A 20,605-nucleotide genomic window follows, 5' to 3' on the forward strand; every position below is an offset into this window, starting at 1 on the left:
CTTGTATTCTCAGCACAGTAGTGCAAGTAGTTCAAAAATCAGACAAACCTTTGAAATTACATGTGAGGAGCCGTACTTTTAATTTCCAATACCCTGGCTGTTTAGGCTTGAGCAGAGACTAACTATTGTTTAAAAATTATTTTGAAGTGTTATCTCAGTGTTCAGCTGCCTGATCAGTTTACTAGATTTCAGGATGAGCATGTTCTGTTTGTAGTAAATTCAAGGTCATTTTGACTAAATTGAATGGGTATTTAAAAAGCATTCTCCCTCTTGATTTTCACGATGGAAAAGCTGTTGCAATGGCAATGAAATGCTTGGCTGACATAGGGTAACTCAGGCATATGAATCCTGAAACATCAATTAGTGTGAACTGGAAATAAGTATTTCAGTAAAAATCATTCTGGTAAAAATAGTGACTTGAAAATGAACAAAAACAAAAGCAAGATATATTAATTCTGCTTTATAGGTGGAAGTTAGCTGTGCAGGTTATCTTTATGACCAAAACTGGCAGATTCTGACTTGACAACGTCTAATTGGAAGAGGAAATGAGGGGTGCAGGAGAATTCACAGCACCTAAATCTCTTAATTCCCACTTTCTGTAAAGTCACAGCAGTTTTTCAGAGATTTGCATTTTTATTGTGCAAGTTTTCTACTTGTGTTAATTACATTACGTGCAGGCTTATGTCAGAACTGACTCCATGCACTGACAGTTGACATTTCAGTAAAAGTTTTATATGAGAAATCTGAAAACAAAACAACAAATAAAATAAGGGATTAGAGTCTGTTTTGTTGTTAGAAATAGCTCTTTAAAACCAAACTGTTTCATTTACGAGTTACTACAAATTTTCATTGTTAAGAAGTAAAAGCAGCTTTGATTTGCAATTAATTGCACACCAAAGCTTTCTGTGGAATCAGGCTTTAGTTTTCAAAAATCGGTTTTGACTGTCATGCTTCTGAATTCAGGTTGTTCTAAGAGTTGTTAAACTTCAAACTTCTAAACTTTTATTACTTTTTCAGTGCATGAAAATTCTTATAAATTAAATTCTTCTCAGTTTTTTGGTCTTATTGTTGATAAACTAGTGATGGTCTGCTCTAAATATTTTTGTTTACTGACTGAAGTTGCAAAATTAAATCAGTAAATAAGTTTATACAGTTTGTAGTGTTTGTAGAATCTTTGCAGTTTCTCAAAACTGCACAAATTTAGGATTTTTGGTACAATAGACAGAATTTGAACAGTTTTTTTGGGGTTTGCAGTACCAGTACAATCAAATTTTGAAGGGATTTGATGCTTCAGTTGCAATAAATAAATCTTAACTTAAAATGAAAAATCCTACATTAGATGTTACAAAAAATTTCTGTGTTCCTCCGAAAGCACTGTAATGAAAGTGTCATATGAAATGCAGAAAGAATAGATTAACTAAACATATTTTGGTGGAGGAAAAGAACCTGTGTTTTTCAAAAGCAAAAAGTGACCATTATGACAGAATATGCTTGTAAAAAACCTGGATATAACCGAAAGATCTGCATTGTGTGCATGAATTTTTTGAAGCAGTTTTGGAAGTAGAAGATACATGTTTTCAGTATATTAGTATATTTGTGTCTATTTCTTTATTTTTCAGGCACTGGCCCCTTCAGCCTTTTACTGGAGTTGCTTTGAGGCCATACTGTAGTTAGTCCAAGGCTCTCAAGGCACAGATGAAGTGATATGGCATATTTAAATTCCTTCTGCTCTTCTGAACCAGATGTTTTTTTCCCTTCTAAATGCAGATTTATAAAGCCTGCACTACAAGAGGAACAAGGAAAGGATTTTAGTGAATGTACTTCCTGATCCTGAAAAAGTCAGGGGGCTTCAAGCCCATCTTGGACTTCAGAACACCTCACAACTTTGTGGTAAAAGAAAAATTTAAAATAGTGCCTTTGGACTTAATCCTTTTATCCTTAATTGGAGAGTAGTTATGTGCTCCAGATTAGGATATGTGTGCCACTACAATTCATCCAAATCATAGAAAGTGTGTGCATCCAGCATATGTAGTAGGTACATAATATTTTAAAAGTCTTGTCTTAGGTTGATGTTCATTTTTTGTGTTCTCAAAATATATAGTTCTTGCTGTGCTGTTGTCTGTGTTTGTGAATGCTGTTTTCTTGCGGGTGTTCCATGGTTTGTTCTTGAGAAATCCACACAAAGGTCTTGTTTCCTGTGAGAGTAGAAAAATGAAATATGTGCCTATCATCAGCTTAATTCTCTGCCTTTTGCATGAGCAATGGGTATTATAAAGATATATCTGTAGAGTTATAAAAAGAGAATTCATAGGAATGTGTGTGTGAGAGTTCTCTCACCTTTATTAACAAATGTAAAGTTTGTCTTTGGGTTTGTGATTAGGAAGAAGATTTCTGGAGTGATTCATAATTCTGAAATGTCAAACTAAGATAATGAAACTTTTTTTTTAGAGCACGGTATCATTGTTCTTAATTATTTATATGTTAATCAGAACTGTCAGCCATTACTGCTTTTAGAAAGAAGGTGTAATTTTCACAATATAGCTCTATTTCTAAACTACACATTTAACTTCCTCTTCAAATGCTGTTATAGCATAATTCTATTTTATGTTAGTTGACACTCTACTGAACTCTTGTGAATTTACTTATTTATAGTATCTCTTTTATTTTGTGATATCACCTGTTTGATTTTATAATGAAAAGCTGATCTATGGATAATACATTCTGTTTCTACCTTTGTTTTTACATCATATGAAAGCAACACAAATTTATATTGTGTGCTTGTAGTTTCAAATTCTTCTGCAGAATTTGTTTTCATAAACGAGAAGAGAGGTCTTCTTTAGGAAGAGGCCAAAATGTTAATATTTGTTCATACATGGTAATATTTGAGTATATATATTCAAGGTTAATACTCTATAATAAACAGATTAATTGGATTATGAGTTGCTGCTTAGATGTAAATTAGGGGGGTTTTGTTACATCTCTGACAGTATTGATAGTCCCAAATCAGGATACTTAAATTTACAAGAAGTTTATTTGAATGTGTTGCAAAGGACCATATTAGCATTACCGAGTTAAGTAAACTGAAAAAATCTCCTTAGATTTTATTCAGTCAATGAAAAGCACCTTGGGAAAGTATCAGAATCTCCTTCTGGGCAGAACTTGCTTTTCTCTGACTATATAGGAGAGCACTTTTGCTTAACTTGAATTTTTAAACCACCTATATTCCCACTTCCCCAGATTTCATGTTTACATCTGACAGTATATCAGACACTGTAGCTCTTTATAATGTATTCCTCACAGAGGACATTTCTATTCAATTAATTGTCTAGGATTGTATAGTTATAAACGTTAATGGTTTCAGCATCTACTGTATCTCAAAGGAAGTGTACATTACATCTCGAGCAATTTACAACACTTACTTTCAATAATTAGATGTGTTGATTAAGTTTAAAGCATACTTTCACTGTAACTTCATTTGGTGCTCTGGACTTAACTTGGTATATATAGCTTTTTGTCAAAGTTCATGCACATAACATGCAGATTAAATTTAAAAAAAACCAGTAACCCAAACAGCAATATTAAAGTAGATCTGATCCCCTTTCTTTAAAACTGGAAAACAAAAAAGCAGATGTGTCATCGTGTTTTAGTTCCACACTTTCTTTTAATTTCTATTTGTTTGTTGTAAATAGACTTTTGCCAGTATTACCTTCACTAGTTAACAGACAGATTTTCTTGCTGCGTAGCTATTACTTAAACGTTTGTTGATAAATATTGAATATCATGTATTATTCAACTCATACTCTTGGGTATCCATGTGAGCAGGGTGGAGATTTTTGTGCAAAATGAGGCCAGAAACAAACAAGAAGTCTGTTTGTATCAATTGTGCTAATAGAGTAGAACATAAATAGATTATGAAATTTGAAGGCATACTAGGAAAAAACACTATATAGGATTGTCTTGGTAAACTGGAGTCAATATTTCGTAGTCAAAGAATGAAATGATCAGTCAAGTGCAAGTATTACACACCACATGAAAAATATTGTGAAGACTAACCAAATAGGCATTATTGAAGCAGAAAAAGGCATTTCAGAAGATCAGACTGAGAGAGGTACTGGTATGGTGTCAGAGGCAATTTTGCTTTTGAATGATTTAAAAGGAAATGTTCTGTGTAAAATACAGCTGAAATAGTGCTCTATACTCACAAGTGATGAAGGCTTTATCAAAAATATAGTGTCTAGTTTTAGAAAATATGCTTTGAGAGATGAGACTTTGAGAAGGCTTACCAGGAAAACAAATTCTAAGCTGAAGAAAGCAGCCAAAGAATGTTGAAAGAGTATTACCTGCTTAGTTTGAAAAGTCTGATAATGAGGAACATAAATGTATAAATAAATACGCATTTGTTACAATCAGTTGTGTTACACTCACTGTGGAAAAAGGAAGACAGAATTGGAAGAAATTTGTTTAATGTAAAGTAATTAAAAATTTAATTTTATATTAGCAAAATGGGTGCTTGAGCTGCGGAACAGTATAAACAGTTTTGACATCTTCAAGAATAGAGATTGCAGCATTTGTCAAAGGTTGTCCTACTGAATTCTCATGATGGTTAAGAGGTCAAACTATAGCATCCTTCTAGTCCACTGTTTTCTTCTGTCTCTTGAACCTAATCTTGAGAGTCATGGCAAGCCACTTTATTTTGCAGTACCCAGCATGGCCTAGTGTTATAGGCTAGTCTGCTTTGTACCTACTGTCTTTTATTTGAACAACTGAAATAAATTACAACAGTGGACTAATGTCCTGTTTTTGCCTGGGATAGCGTTAATTTTTCTTCTTAGTAGCTAGAATAGGGCTATGATTTGGATTCAGTATGGGATTTGCTATGAGAAGAATGTTGATAATTCACTGGAGTTTACAGTTGTTGCTAAGAGGTTAAGGAGTCTCCAACTCCCCATATTCTGTCCAGGTAAAGGTGTGCAAGAAGCTGAGAGGGGGCACAGCCAGAGCATCAGACCCAAATTAGCCAGTGGAATATTCCATATCATCATGCTCAGTATATAAAGGAGGGGTGGCTGGGAAGCAGGGAGTTCTCTCTCACTTCCAGGATTGTCATTGTGGGATCTTGGTATTTCGGGCTAACTGGCCAGGAATGGGCTGGCTGTCAGTTGGCGGGTGGTGAGCAATCGTATTGTGCATTACCTGTTTGTTGTTTCTATTACTGTTATTCGTTTATTTTATTGTAATTACTAAACTTTTATCTCAACCTATGAATCTCTCTTTATCCCTCCATTTTTCCCCCCATACCCTGGGTGGGGTGATGGTGAGCAAGCAGCTGTGTGGTGTTTGGCTTCTGGCCAAGTTCAAACCACAACCACTTATTTAAGGCATACAAGACTTTGTGACCTGAAATGCTACCTGATATTTGTGTGAGAACTAGTTGCTCTAATGAGAAGACAGCTGTTTACAACTGCTGTCTCGAATGCACAAGCAGAGCATTTTATGCTCAGTTTGTCATACAGGCAAAAGGAGTTTCCTGTGTAGGATAAAAAGGGTTTTTTTTCCTCTGACAGTTGTTATTTTGGCACTTGGCAGATCTGTTATAAAAGGAAGCATGTTTCTGTATTTTTTTTTTATGAAAGAACTGAGTGCTGTTTTTTTAACTGTGTTTAAATGTTTGCAGTGTAATGAATTTATTTTAGTGGGTTTTTTTTACTGTGGGTAAGTTAGGCTTTTGATGAGGTGAGAAGTATTGAGTAGAGTGGTAACTGCTTATATTAGCAACAGATCAGTTCGCTATAGGAATGCAATGGTCAAGATATTTCCTAATACTGAAAAAATCTGGGTTTTCCTTCTGCCTCTTCACCCCCACCCCACCATATACACAGCATATAAAATATATGTGCCTGTGTGGATACAGTTATATTTATAAAAGAAATATCCTAAATATCTTAAGATATTTCTGTGATTAGTTGGTATGGTTTGATATGGAAGTGTATTTTCTCTTCTGGAAAAAACACACAACTGATGCAGAATTATTCCATCCTATGGGTATTATTGGTTTTGCTTCCTTTCTGAATATGAACTAGGAAGAAAATTATTTTTGGATTATCGGACAAGTATCCATGCGCATCTATTCAAAAATTCATTTAACCCCCTCAGGGGCTTATGGACTTTTTAAACTCAAAACTAAATGACAAAACAATTACCACATTCTTTGTTTCCTTATTTTCTGCTAGGGTTTGCCACTATTAAAAGAAAGTTGTGAGCCAAATATCACTGATATGCTTCAAGATACACAGGGCTTAGAGTTCAGTTTTGTATAATGTGTGTTAGAAAAAATATAATTTGGATTAAATCAGCAAAAATTTTTACATTTCAGAAAAAAATATCTGTGTGGCAGAGAAGGAAATGAAGACAGTTTTTAAAAAACACATGCAGAGCCACATTTTCTTTAAAACAAGCGAGTTGGACTTGAATATCTTCAGTAACTGAATTGGTTACATGATTTTTGTGCATGAGATTTTGAACGACTTTATCCATAGGTTTCTCTGTTTCTTAACTTCTTTGCGAAATGAGTTTTGAATAAGACTGAAAGGTATCTTGAAATGGCATGAAACATATAGTTTCTAAAGCTCAATTTAGTAGCTGATAGAAATGTTGTAAAAAAAAAAATCATCCGTTGTCAAGGAGAGTGTCATGATCATGAGTCTGCACAGTTGACTTTTGATTAATCTTGTTCCTAAAGGAATATTTAGAACGTGGCTTTGAGATATTAGAAAATGTCTAATTTTTGTAGAAACATAGGAGCAGCATGACCAAATTATTTCAGATGATATCCTGAATCCCTTTTTTAAAAAAAGGTTGAATAAAGGACAATTCAAGTTGTATATATGGCATTTATATGACAGTTATTTTGAGAACAATTATTTTGTAGACTCTTCCCATCTTTAGTAATTCATAACAGAAATTCTTGCAAACTTGGCCAGATATGGAAAGAAGTGGATGAGGGGGGACCTGTACTTAAAATGTCACTTTAATCATACTTTCAACTAAGGAGGGTGTGACTCTCATACAAGAGACAGTAAGAGCTTTGAACAGAATTAAGTAATATGATACGACTTTGGGTTTTTTAACCTAGTGTTTTGAGTAAATATTCAAAAATTTTTCTTCTTAAGAAAAAGGATTTGTTATGGTTAGTTTCTGTTCAAAGTTTTTTGCTCTGAACCTCAAAAGCAAGGAGAGAGTTTTTTAAATAACATAAGAGAAATTTTTATGGTTCAGTTATTTTTAGTTTTATTCTGCATTAAAAAAATGATGAAAATAAGTGTCTGTTACACGTTCTCTTGGGCTTCAATGCAAGAATCATGGAAGTCTTTTCTTCAGGTGAAGTTGTAAATGTGTGCATGGTACTTACAAATTATCTGTTTTAAGTAGATAGTCTTGGTTCTTTTTGTTCACCACCATGCCCAAAGAAATGGACCGCCCTTGGCCTGTGTAATGTCAGTTCACAGAATTTTTCAGAATTCTAGCTTTCCTGGGCTGCTTTTTTTAAAACTTTCCAAGATACGGCAGAAGTCACATAATTCAAATTTTTTATTTTTATGGTATTTTTGGCAGCTACTATGATAAGTGGTACTTTACGCAGTTTGTTTCCACCTCATACACGTCAGTGTTTACTAATTAAACAATTTTACTATCTACTGACTTTTCTCACATCTTTCAAAGTAATGTTTTCATGCATATTCTCAGATATGGAACAGTTTGAATTATCTCCTGGTCCCCCATTTAGTATCTGAAGACTTTTTATCATTTTATCATCCTAGTGATATTACTTTTTTGAGGGAGTTTCAGTTTTGTTTAGTATTCTAAACTGTTAATCCATCAACTGTGAAGATGTCAAAATAGCTTTCTAGTTGAATTCTGGTTTCTAATCCACCAGTCCTTCTGGTGATTTTTTAACATATGTAGTTACTTCAATTCCTTTTCTTTAGGGATTAAAGCATTTTAATGTGTATTCATGATTTTTCTCTCCCACCCCTTTGACATTTCAGAAGAACTTAGGAGTTTCTGTTTATTCTTTTTCAGTCTTCAGTGGAAGACCATTGGTATAGTATATTATTTGGCTTTGTGGCTTTTTTCTTTTCTCAATTTTGGGTGTAGTTGTAGCAGTTTGGTGTTTTTCACCACTCCGCTGATTTTTAGTTGAGCCTCTCTAATAGAAGAGGGAAAGAAACTAACCATCTTTGAAGGTCCTGTTCATGGAACTTTGCATTGGAATTGTGCATATGTGCTCAGAGAACTGGTTCTGATGAGTTGTAATGGAAAGTGCTCTAATATGTCAGCAAAAGTTTGTCAGAGAGATTCTAGTCTGAGGTGAAGTGCCTCAAGGAACTGGTTTTCAGTGCAGTCTTGAATAAAGATCCTTCACCAAGCAATGAAAGCTGCTGTCCTAAGCTGTCATGAGTCCAAGTGTCTTGATGAGGTGACCTCCTGAATAATCCTTTGTCACTGATGATCCTGTGCAATTTACTAGTAGTGAGTTCTGGTTTCTCATAATAGTTGAATGCATTGCTTGTGAAGGCAGCACTGAAGGAACTTTGACAGAAAAAGGTGTTGCAGGTGTTTCCTGAAAAATGTGTGGTATGGATCAATATAGCTGTATGCTTCTATGTTTATGCACATCAGAACAGTGGTCTGAAACTGTAACTTTTCTCTTTAAGAAACAAAATTTGCCATAACATTCTAGGAGATCAAGATTAACGTAGTTAGAGAACCAAATCAGCCTTACCCACATTTTGCCTGTGTATATAGCTAGAGCAATTTACTTGTTATTGTGATAAATTAATTATTTGAAATAAGAATGGAGGGTTTTTTTAATCTCTGGCTGTAAATGCTTCACGTCAAGTTAAATGAAAAACTATTCAAAATATTTTTTGATGCTTGAATGTACATGCTTAATAGAAGGGTGTACTAATGGCATATGGTTGGTTATATAGGTAAAATGATCATGCTTCTATGAATAAAAGATAGTCATTCTGGGTTGTAGAGATGCAGACAAATATAGGGTAAAAAAATTCAAGGTACATCTTTCCAAAAGTGTCTAAAAAGCAAGTGCTAGGATTTGCTTTTCTGAAATTACAAATGTTTGTACACCAGAGGTGCATCCAATTTAAGATTAATAGCTCAAGTGTGGACCTGCTTCTTGTTTTTTGAGAGTCTGAGAGCAGATTACTCCTGCTCCCAGTACACAAATGGAATATGTGGTCTCTGTTTGAGTAAATTGGCTGTGGTTTTATCTATAGAAAGCTATGATTTACTTTTTTGCAATACAGTTTATAATAAAATAGTTTCAGAATTATTTCTCTTTAATAAATGAAAGAAATTATGGCTGACACTTGGCCATAATGGTGTGTCTAAAATAAAATATTTTGGGTAAAATTTTTCATCTGAATTTTACCAGTAAGTATTAAAACCCCTCCCTCTTAATCTGGACAAAAGACGTGAGGTTTTATAGTTGTTTTGGTGCAAAGACTAGTGATCTGAATCATGAAAGGAAATAATTGCTTGCAGCTTCTGAAAGACAGTACTATTCATGTTTTTGCCTTAAAACCTGAAATATAAAACCTGTAAATATTGTCAAGTTGCTTCCCTGTGTAATGTAACCACAATACATTAAGCGGTTGTACTGTACATTTGTGGATGACTTTCTTTGTAATGATACAGCTTAAGTGACGTGTAGCTCTTTTGTTTCATATAGAATTTTTAATAGTTATATTTAAAGGTGGGAGCTGGATAGTACTTCAGAAGTAATGTGATTTAATTACATTTGTTAGTACGTTTGTATATACACAAGAATTATATCTTACTATTAATACTACAATCCTGATGAAATAAAATTTGAGAACAAAATACTAGCATCGAGGCAGAATTCCCACATTTCAACTGCTGAAAATCTGCCCTGTTGTTACTAGCTTCATCTGACTGCCCTACATATGCCTACATATACATAATGCACTTAAAATACATTGATTCAAGAAGGTACAAAACATATGTATCTTGGTACTACAAGAGCTTTTTTTTATCCAAATTTAAAAAAAAAATAAATCTGGTCATATATATATAATGATAATATAGCAGTTCCTAAGGTCTTGTTTCATGGGTAAATCTGTCATGCAACCAATTACAAGTTGACGAATATGTTTCTATCAATAGGAAGGTGAACAAAGTTTCTGGAAATATTTTACATTAATATGTTCAGCAGAGAATTTAATGAGGGTGTACAGCATCACTAGAAAGTAATTGTATGCACAAGCTAGCATTTTGCTTGGAGGCATAAGAATTGAGGAATTCTACTGCATAGAAAGAATAAATAAAAGATTTTTAGAATACTCAGTTGATGGATGAGAATGATGACTTATTTTGAGCTCTAGTGTTGGATCATCTCTTAGATCTGTTTCTGACAGTTCTTACACTCTTCTTTCACAGTATATGAGGAGTTCTTGAAGTATTTCACTAACTTTTTTTTGTGTTCCTAAATTTTAAGGGGTCTAGACTGAGAGCAATGTTGGTTTAGTTTAATTTTGATTCCACAGCTGTATAAAAAAATTTGTTAACTTTTAAATTAAAATCTTATACAAGAAGACATGTTCAGTTAATTAGAAGTGCAAAATGACCTAGTTTCAGTCTAGAAGAGGTTCTTACAGTATTTCAAAAGATTTTAATGACTCTGGAAGTTGATCAAGAATATGGTTAACTGTTGTGTCATCTAGTAATCTATGAGTCTTCAACACAAAATAGGGGGAAAAAAAAAAGCCCCCCAAAGCTTTTCAGATTGTTCTAGAAAGCACAACTGTCAGATGCACAGATATGTAAGGAAAATAGTTGTTTAGCACAGAAGTCATGATTTAACAATACTTCAGCACAGGAATCTTCATCTAAGGAGTTAAAATGAAAATTATTTTTACGGAAGCTCATTCTATTTATGGCATGTAATCCAAAGGTTCTTTATAGATGAAGCTAATACAGCCTCTGATTTTATTCAACTAATGAGAATTTGGAGTTGACCTTTCCTACAGATTGTGAGGTAATAGGGTAGCAGTGAAAGGCTATGAAGTTGAACAGACTAAGTTTCATGTAGAAAAAAGAGGGGGCCAACGAAAAGGTAAGGGGGAAATGGTAGCCCAGTTAGTGTTCATAAAGATTCTGAGTATCTCTAGAGCAAAACTGCATTTGTTAAAATCAGTGTAGTGTTACAAAAAAATCGAAGAGCAGGATGGAAAGAGAGTAAGTGAGATGGAGAAAAGGAAAAATTTTCTTTGTGTGTCTGTATTGCATTCATAGTTTAGTAGTGGGTTCACTTAGTCTCCCTGACTTTACACTGAAACTGTGTAGAAGTCCTCTCAGAATAAGGAGAAGTTAAATTCGTACTTCCTTATTAACTCTGAACAGTTTGCTGCTGCCTCTCAGCCCTGAAATTTTACTGTTCCATTATTTCCAAAGTATCATCTCAGCAGTTTTGTCTACTGCCTGCCAGACTTCAGGGTGCCAGGGAGACCTCACTTTCCTCTGGCATGTGTGTAGAGGAGGGTTTGCCTCAGTCTGTTTAAAATTAATGTTGGAAGAGAGAAAAGATTAAAGGGTTTAGCTATGTAAGTAACTTGTTATCAGGTGGATAATGGAGCACTGGGTATCTAAATGTATGGCTAAGGAACCTGGAAGACATAATGTGAGATTATGGAAAGAGGTTCAAGCTACAGGTGATAAATTTAAATTAAAGACCTGAGTGACAGAATGAGATTTCTAGTTTGGGTAGAAGGAGACAATTCTAGATGAAGCAGTTTGATCTGTAAGGGTGGTAATTGAATTTGAAGGTTAAGATGTGAAAGAAAAAGAAAGAAAACCACTAACAAAACCTTGTGGAATCTGCATAGAAAACAGCACAGAATGAGGAGAATCTATTTAGAAGAAATGCTGAAGGAGTAATTTGATTAGTAAGAAATATCACAGAAACTGATAAAAGATAAAATTTCATTAACTAAACTGTGTTTAACAGTGAGAAGGGTCAAGAGGGTTGACGACAGATACTTGTTCTGTTGTGTATCTGAGAAGTTACTAGAAATTTTGGCAAGGACTTTTTTCATTGTTAAAGGCATTTTTTTTAAAGGATTAAATAAACAGAGGGAAACTTCAGGGAACAGTTTTAAATAGTGCATTCTTTGAGCTTGGCAATGAAAAGGCAAGATGTACTATGATAGTCCTACAGAAGCATCAGGCACATATGTTCTAGTATCGTTTTATTCTATACCTTACAATATATGAACCTGTAATTAGAAAAAATTATAGGCTAATAAAGTTGCTCTATTCAGTTTCAGGGCTGATTCTTCTGGTTAGTAACATAATCTGTATTCAAAGGGAAGAACAGGCATAAAATTACATAAAAATTAGTTATTTCGTATATACCTAACAAAAAGATTCCACTGTATATGTAGACAGTTGCCATAGGGATTTTTAGTAAACTATAATTGAAATAATTTTGAACTCTCCCTTACAGCAGAGAGAAACTAGTTGCTTTAAAGAATATATATCAGTTATATGTATGTACAACAGGTTTTGTTCATTACTTTATTGTTTCTGAATTAAGTTAAAGGGAAAGCAACTTGTAAATAAGAATTTTAATAGTTAAGCCTGAAAATAGTTTAAAATCCACTTAAATATCTCAATTGGTTTTTCAACAGTTAATAGCATTTTTTTAATAGTCAAGATGGGAAATTGATGTATCGTAAGGTATTTTCAAAATTGCTTGGAAAAATAATAGCATTAAGAAAAGAAGATCTGCCAAGGATTGATGTTAAATATCCATTGTTTTCTGGTTATGTTTTGCATATTTATTTGTTGTGATATGTACCTTTTGTTCTAACACTGTTTTAATGCACTCTATGTAAAATTTATGTGTGATAATATTAAACCTGAAGGAGGGAGTTTGTTTGCCAGAATATAATTTTGGAAAATATGTTTTTGCAGGTACCTTTTGATATACAATCCAATGGAACAAGAGCGACTTTCAGTGGTTTCAGTCAATGTGAATTCACCCAGAGTTAAAGTATTATCTCCTTTGGGAAAACCTGTTGCTGTCCAGATTAGTGCTGTTTGGGATGGAGCAACTACAGTATCACATGAAGCATATGAGGTATGCTACTTTAAGTAAGAATCATTAAAGTACTTTTTTTGGACATATACTGTAGCTTCACAGTTGTAGAAAATGTAAAGCATACTTCAAATATTGGCAATTCTGTCTTCTGCAGATAATGTCATTGATTCTGTCATTTTAAGGAAAAAAAAACAAAACATATTTACCATTAATGTTTCTTAAACTGATAAGTTATTAAACTTTTATGATATGGTGTATTAGATTTAAAGGGTCAGTTTCAGCTGCATGAACAGAAAATACTGGATGTCTTAATTTTCCCTCAACTTTCTAAAGTTCCTTTTTCCTTCAAGTGATGGTCTATAGACATAGTCACACAGGCTGTATATGCTCAAGCACTCTAGCTGGCAGGTTTTATAAGGGCAATGGCTTGGGCAGTTAGATTCTGAGTTTTTTGTTTTGTTTTGTCTCCCAGTTATAGAGGCTGGATAGTAATACCCATTACTCTTGTATCCAAGCTAGACAACGGACTTTGAGTCCACCTCTTGTTTTTTGCCTTATTTAAAGTTTCTGATAATTTTTGAATCATACATAATTATAGAAGATTGTCTGTCCCCAATGATCACACATCAGAAGCTGTATTTTGCTAATTTCTTAATGATATAATAGTGTGTTGTATTACTGTAATAGTACTGTGTTACTTTCAGAGCTTACATTATTAGTCTGATTCCTTTTGACACTGGAGCCAAGTTGACCTTGTTTCAGGATAATATTCCTGAAAATATTTCAATAAGTGTGTCTCAATTGTCCTCCAAATGCATAATTATTGATAGTTGTTGCAGGTTAACCCTATTAAGCAGCTCAGCCCTGCACAGCCAATTGCTCACTGCTTCCAGTGGGATGAGAGTGAGAATTGGAAGGGTAACAGTGAGAAAACTTGAGGATTGAGATAAAGACAGTTTAAATAGATAAAGCAAAAGATGTGCATGTGAGCAAAGTGAAATAAGGGATTTGTTCACTACTGCCATTGGCAAGCAGGTGTTCAGCCATCCCCAGGAAAGCAGAGCTCCATGATATGTAGTGCTTACTTAGGAAGACAAACACCATGACTGAATGTCTCCCCCCTTCCTTATTCTCCCAGTTCTTGCAGCTGAGCGCAATGCCATATGGTCTGGGGTATCTCTTTAGTCAGCTGGGATCAACTCTCCTGTCTTTGTCCCCTCCCAGCTTGTGCACCTCCAGTCTGCTCGCTGGTGGGACAGCACCAGAAGCAGAAAAGGCCCCGATGCTGCATAAACAGCGCTCAGCAATTGCTTAAACATCCCTGTGTTTGTTATCAACATTATTGATGTCAAAACATAGCACCATATGACCTACTATGAAATTTAACTCTATCCTAGGCAAAAACAATACAATAATTAACACTGTTTATTGCCTGAAGTAGTAAAATTACATATCTGTCCCTCATATTCTAAGCTTTGGAGATCTACCTAGTATATTACTCTTTTGTACAGATTACTTTATTGCTCTTAAATAACGTGAGACTAAAAATGACACAGTTGCTTTGTATTTTGCTGTTTAAATTTGTGAATTTTTAAATGTAACTTAAGTGATAAGTAGTTTGTGCACACTTGATACAGTACACACACATCTTTAATGCACAGCAAATATGCTCAGAACTGCACATGACAGCTAACATTCTTTTTTAACCAAATTCAGAATCATTACTGTATTAATGTAACAGTGAACTTGATGTGAAGGAAATTAGCAATACAGGCATTTTTGTTTGCTAATTCTTAACATGCTTCAGCTGTTAATTTTGGAATGTCAATTTCATACTCATTTATGGAATATGGGAAAAATTCAGCCATCCTGAAATTATTGAAGCAAAAGGAGTTACTGTGAGAAGAAATTTAGTATGAAAAGTTGATAATTCAATATTTTCAATAATGACTTCTTCTTTGCTCCCAACAGATCTCTTTCGTGGCACATCTACCACCTCTGGGGATTGGAGTTTACCAGCTTTTGGAAGTTCAGAGTTCAGAAGCAGTTTTAGCAGACTATAATATATACTTAAGGAATAGTAAGCAGGAGAAGCCAGACAGACTTTTCAAGATAAAAGAGATGCAGAATTCTGTGGATAATATAATCTTAGAAAATTCTTACATGAAACTGTGGTTTTCTGGAATGTCTGGATTACTGGAGGTGTGTTGCATTATATTTCAAAACACTATGTTTTACTGTTTTAAGAACTTTTGTTCTCATTTGTGGAAATCTAAATGTGTCAGCTAGTTCAAACGTGATTCTCTGTCCTTAGAAAATAAATACCAAAGAAGATGGTAAAAATCATCAAATGAAGGTGGAGTTTGCTTGGTATGGAACTACAAGTAACCGGGATAAAAGTGGAGCTTATCTCTTCTTACCAGATGGAGATGCCAAGGTAAATCTTCAGTTTGAAGAGATTTCTAATCTTGTAATTATTTGAAGCATTCTGCAAATACAGATTGAAAGAGCTAGTTTTACTCAACACTGAAATATGCCTGTGTGGCTAGAAATAATGACATCGGTGTTGAAATAGTTGGCAGAACTTCATACTTCATAATCCTATGTTTGGGTAAAAATATACAGAATATTTGATTCACCAAAAAAATGAAATATGATGATACTGTTTCAAGAAACCCAGTGAGATATGACCATTCAATATCAATAAAATAAATTCACTTTCACTTCCTCTCATGAAAATGTATAGAACATACTAGTTAATTTCTGCATTTCTCCATTTTTTGATTCTTAAGATTTCTTAATTGTAAATGAGGAGCTTCCAGTTCAGAGCATAGTACCTTTTTAGGTTGATGTTAACATATGTCGTTTAATATAGTAATTAAGGATACTGAGTCCCAATTGATGAATGTAAAGATGGAGTAGCAAACAACTATTCTGAACGAGTTGTCTAGGGTTATCAATATTTTTAGCTGTGTAATTATTTGAGGGCAACAGTATACTCCTATTAGTTTTCACATTGAAAATTCAAAAACAACAATGTTCTTAACACTGACTTAATTACCATTTGGAATCTACCACTTTTGGAGCTGGAAGAGTGATACTTCAGAAAGCAAATGGTGAATAACACTTTCAAGAAGCTAGCTAGTTCGTAGCATATTTCTTTTGCCCAGTTTCTCATGGGGAATATTAAATTGCATGCATAAGGCAAACTAGGAGTTCCATGTTTACTACGTCAGGAAATAAGCAAAGGTAATTACTTTTTTTGTTTGTTTTATATGTGTAAATCATCTGGAAGTGGACAGAACAGTTTCCTTTCATTTTAGCAGTCTCTTTTTGAAGCACACATCTTGAGGTCTGTGGGTTGGCAGTTTTAAACCATTTAGTACATCTAGTCCTGTAATTCTTTGCTTAAGTTATGTTCAGCGGGGTTCACTTATTCTTAATTTTTAAATGTCAGTGGGTTTGATCTGTGAATACCTAGACAATATCACTTAACATTTTATTAATTTTTACCTTTTATCATCTGCATGGTCGCACTTTAATTTTTATCTTTCGCTTATAAAAACAATCACTAAATGTAACAGTTATATTATTTTAACCACACTTTTGAATTATTTGCTTTATAAAAAAAGTCTAGACAAATCTAGTAGCAAAGTGCTGTGATTTGAACAGAAAAAATCTGTCACATCCTTACAAGCACAGTTAGCAAATAAGATACATATTGAACATCTATAACAAAGGAAATTAAAGTACATTTTTAGCTAACATGAAAAACGGTGGTGTGTTCGGCTTTTGCAACTTTTTAGACAATAAAAATGAAATCATGATACTTCTAAATTCTGCTTCATTAATATACCATCAGGCTCATTTGGCTTGCATTTTAATAACATTAATTAGTTTGTCCCACTGGGAATAATAGTGTAATTCTGTAGTAGTTTCTAAACCAGTTTGAACTAATGATTTCAGTCTTAAAAGACATGCCACGTGTTCAGGCTTCTCAGTGTGACATGGATTGATTTAACATTCCTTTTGTGGAGTTGTGATATGATAGATTACAGGCAGGTTTATTTGATTTTTTGGCTAGGTGGGCTTTTTTCTGTTCTCCTCACCCTATGTATTACTGCAAAATTTGCAAAGAATAATTGCATTTGATATTGGGTCATTTTCCTCTTGTATGAGTACAATTATGTGTTTTCTTTGCTTTTGTTACCTGGTTGGTTTTGTCACTTGATAAGTCATTTGGTTCCTTTCTTTTCAGTTCTGAAACAGATTATTTTTCTTCAGCTGATTCAGTCATCTTACTATAGTACTTATATATCCTTTTTGGTCTTGGGTTCATCTGCCAGTTTAATTTTGGAAACTTGGTGCTGTAACATGCTAGGTTTTCAGGCCATGACTTAAAGCCATGTCAGTTTAGAACATACACCTGCAGCTATGGTCATCAGTAGGCTGTTATGAGTGGAAGTCAAGTTTTCTGCAAATAACGGTCTGTGTACTAGAATGTACATGGACCTGAAACTTCAACAGGTTCCTTGGGTTTAATCATCTTTATGGCTGACCTAAAATCAGCCTGGAGTACTGCAAAGAGTGCATTCTTGCTAAGAAAGTGGTAAACCTCTAGTACCAACACTAAGTTGGACACCAGCAGAGACCTGGGTAAATGACTGATTTCTGTCAGTATTAAATAAAAGGTACACTGAACACCGATAACTCTTTGTCACTGCTCTGGAAAGAATAGCTGGTCTTAAGGCTCTGTGACACCATGGCAAACATTGCCATAGTGTAGGTAGACTGTCCCCAGTAATAACAGTCTCTGGAATTTTGACATAGAGTCTTGACCATGGATGATACTGTCTCTACCATCTAAAGTGTGAAAGCAGTTCAGCAACAACCTCAAGGTCAGGACACCCATGTGTAGTCCTGGACAATGACACAGAACAGAGGCTCCATACAGCAGCTCTAGAGATAAGGCAGTGTTCCTACCATGTCTCCTATATTTTCTGCAAAATAGAACAAAAGCAAGGTACAAGGTGTCCTGGTTTAACCCAGAGGGCAACTGAGAACCACACAGCTGTTCACTCACTCCTTCCCTGCTCAGGAGTGGGAAGAAGAAAATAAAACAAAAGACTTGGGAATTAAGATAAGGACAGGGAGGGATGATTCACCCATTATGGTCACAGGCAAAAGACCAATTTATATGGGGAAGAAAAAGAACATCAATTTAATTTGAACACCACCATCACCACCATGACTTAACAGAGTAGGACAGTAAGATGTATAACTACATCTTAAAAACACCTTCCCTCTACCCCTGCTTTCTTCGAGGCTCAGCTTTGCTCCCAATTTCTCTACCTCCTCCCTGCCAGCAGTGCAGGGGTCGTCAGGGAATGGGGGTTGCAGTCAGCTGCTTCTGCTTCCCCTGCTCCAGTGTGGGGTCCCTCTCACAGGAAACAGTCCTCCATGAACTTTATCCAACATGAGTTCTTCCCAAGAGCTGCAGCTCTTCTCAAGCTGTTCTAGCAGGGGTCCCTCCTGCATGTCACAGTCCTTCCATCAACTAAGTACAGCAGGGGCTTCCCTCAGAGTTCAGGCCTTCTTTGCACGTAGCCACCTACTTGGATGAGGGAACCTCCATGGGCTGCAGGTGGGCATCTGCTCCACCGTGGGACCTGATGGGCCTCAGGGAGACAGCCTGCCCTGTCACCACAGGCTGCAGGGGAGACTGCACTTGTGCATACCACCAGGCCCCACACCCCCATTCTTCACTGAACTTGAGTTTGCAAAGGTGTCTCTCACAACTCCTCTTCACAACTCCCACTCCTCCTCTCAGGTTCCTCTTCTTAAATACATTATCGCAGAGGCACGGCCACCATTGCTAATTGGTTCAGCCTTGGCTAGAGGCAGGTCTGACTTGGAACTGGGGGAGCTTCAAGAAGCTTCTCACAGGGGCCACTGCTGCTGCCCCTCTGCTGCTACCAAAACCCCACCATAAAAACACACAAACCCAACACACGTGGAAGAAGACAGACATTATCTTAACTTTTTAAAACATCAGTGCTGCTTAACTGATTGCCAATGTTATCAAGGTTTGGAAGGAATGGATTTCCTGGGACCTCAAAACAAATATAAACAAAAGCATCCTGCCTACGAAGGGAAAATGTGTGCTTATCTCTTGTGATTTTGTGAAGTATGACCAACTCTGTAAATCTGCTAGAATCTTGGGGGAAAAAAAAATCAGTATTCTATAAACTTTGAAGCAATGTCTGTATTTTCTTCTATGTATTCAGGACCAGTCAATATGCGATGACCTACTTACTAGCTATGTTTGGTATCAATAGAAAATATAACAAAGCAGGTTTTTTCCAAATAGTCAGATGCTAAGTGTTTGTGAGATCAGTGTGAGTGATTAATTTTCTTGTTTCACCAATGAATTTTTCAGAATTAAAGTGGATCTTTGGTAGACCCAGACTGGGAAATTGTGATTCTCTGTCAGGCAACTCTGTCTGTGGACACATGTATGTATGGTTGCTGTAGGTACTTATATACTAATAGAATATATAAGAAAAGAGATTTTTTTATTTAATCCTGCAGGATCTCTAGTGCTAGAGCTTTTCTTCCTTTTTTCCTCTTCACACACGCTGTGTTCACGGTTGGACTTTTCTGGTGATGATCTCTGACTTGTGTATCTGCAGCTGCTGCTACTAGTGTCAAGAAACTTCTTTCATGACAGGTCCTTTTTTAATCTGTCAAAATTGCCTGTTACCTCTATTTCTCAGAGAAGAATACCTATCTGAATTGTCTAAATACCTGGCCTTCAAACATAAGGAAAAAGATAATAGTATTTTCTGCATTTTAATGAGATTGGGTGGTTCCACTGCCCAAAAGTAGAGAGACTATCCATTTAGAGTATCCTGCTCTTTTTTCACATCTTCCATGTCAAAAGGGCAGAGGATCTTCATTCAAATATAGTATCCTTATTTGTAATGCTTTCCATGTTTTTGCATGCCTGATAACAGGAAAACACTAGTATGTGGGTATCATGACTTGGCGTATGCTTACAATACTCAGGAATCCGCTGTCTTTGACTTTGTCTGTTCTTTTCTTGGTACTATGTATTTTTGTCAAGCATCATATCTATCATCTAGAAATCTGCCCCACATTAGTGGGGGGTTTTTTGGAGATACAAATATTAAAATGACAACCATCTCTTCTGTCAAGTAATTTTAAAAATGTAGGTCTCGAGTTCATAGTATTTGATTCCTGCCTCCACCCACCCACCCAGACAAAGCCCAACCAGTCTAATCTCAAACCCCAAATGAAGGGTAATCTGCTACTGAGAAGCAAATTCTCTTGAAGACTTTGTCTTGCGTTCTTTTTTAAGATCTCAGGAGTATCAAGAGCAATTCAGTCTGTGTTGGAAAACTTTCCTCTGGACATAGTTTGAGTTCCACACCAATAGAGTGC

The 20,605-nt window shown here is 35.3% G+C and overlaps 1 protein-coding gene across 2 annotated transcripts in view; it reads left to right on the plus strand.

The window, feature by feature from the left end:
- MAN2A1 (mannosidase alpha class 2A member 1) overlaps positions 1–20,605 on the plus strand; it is a 134,771-nt gene that overhangs the window by 74,780 nt on the left and 39,386 nt on the right. For both annotated transcript variants that reach the window (XM_026866000.1, XM_026866001.1), the window contains exons 13-15: positions 13,015–13,180; positions 15,113–15,343; positions 15,456–15,578. In XM_026866000.1, the coding sequence (XP_026721801.1) occupies positions 13,015–13,180; positions 15,113–15,343; positions 15,456–15,578 (520 nt within the window). The remainder of the gene's footprint in view (positions 1–13,014; positions 13,181–15,112; positions 15,344–15,455; positions 15,579–20,605) is intronic.

This window comes from Athene cunicularia, assembly GCF_003259725.1.
Source record: "Athene cunicularia isolate RWA chromosome Z unlocalized genomic scaffold, athCun1 chrZ_part1, whole genome shotgun sequence".
In the NCBI taxonomy this organism is placed as follows: domain Eukaryota; kingdom Metazoa; phylum Chordata; class Aves; order Strigiformes; family Strigidae; genus Athene; species Athene cunicularia.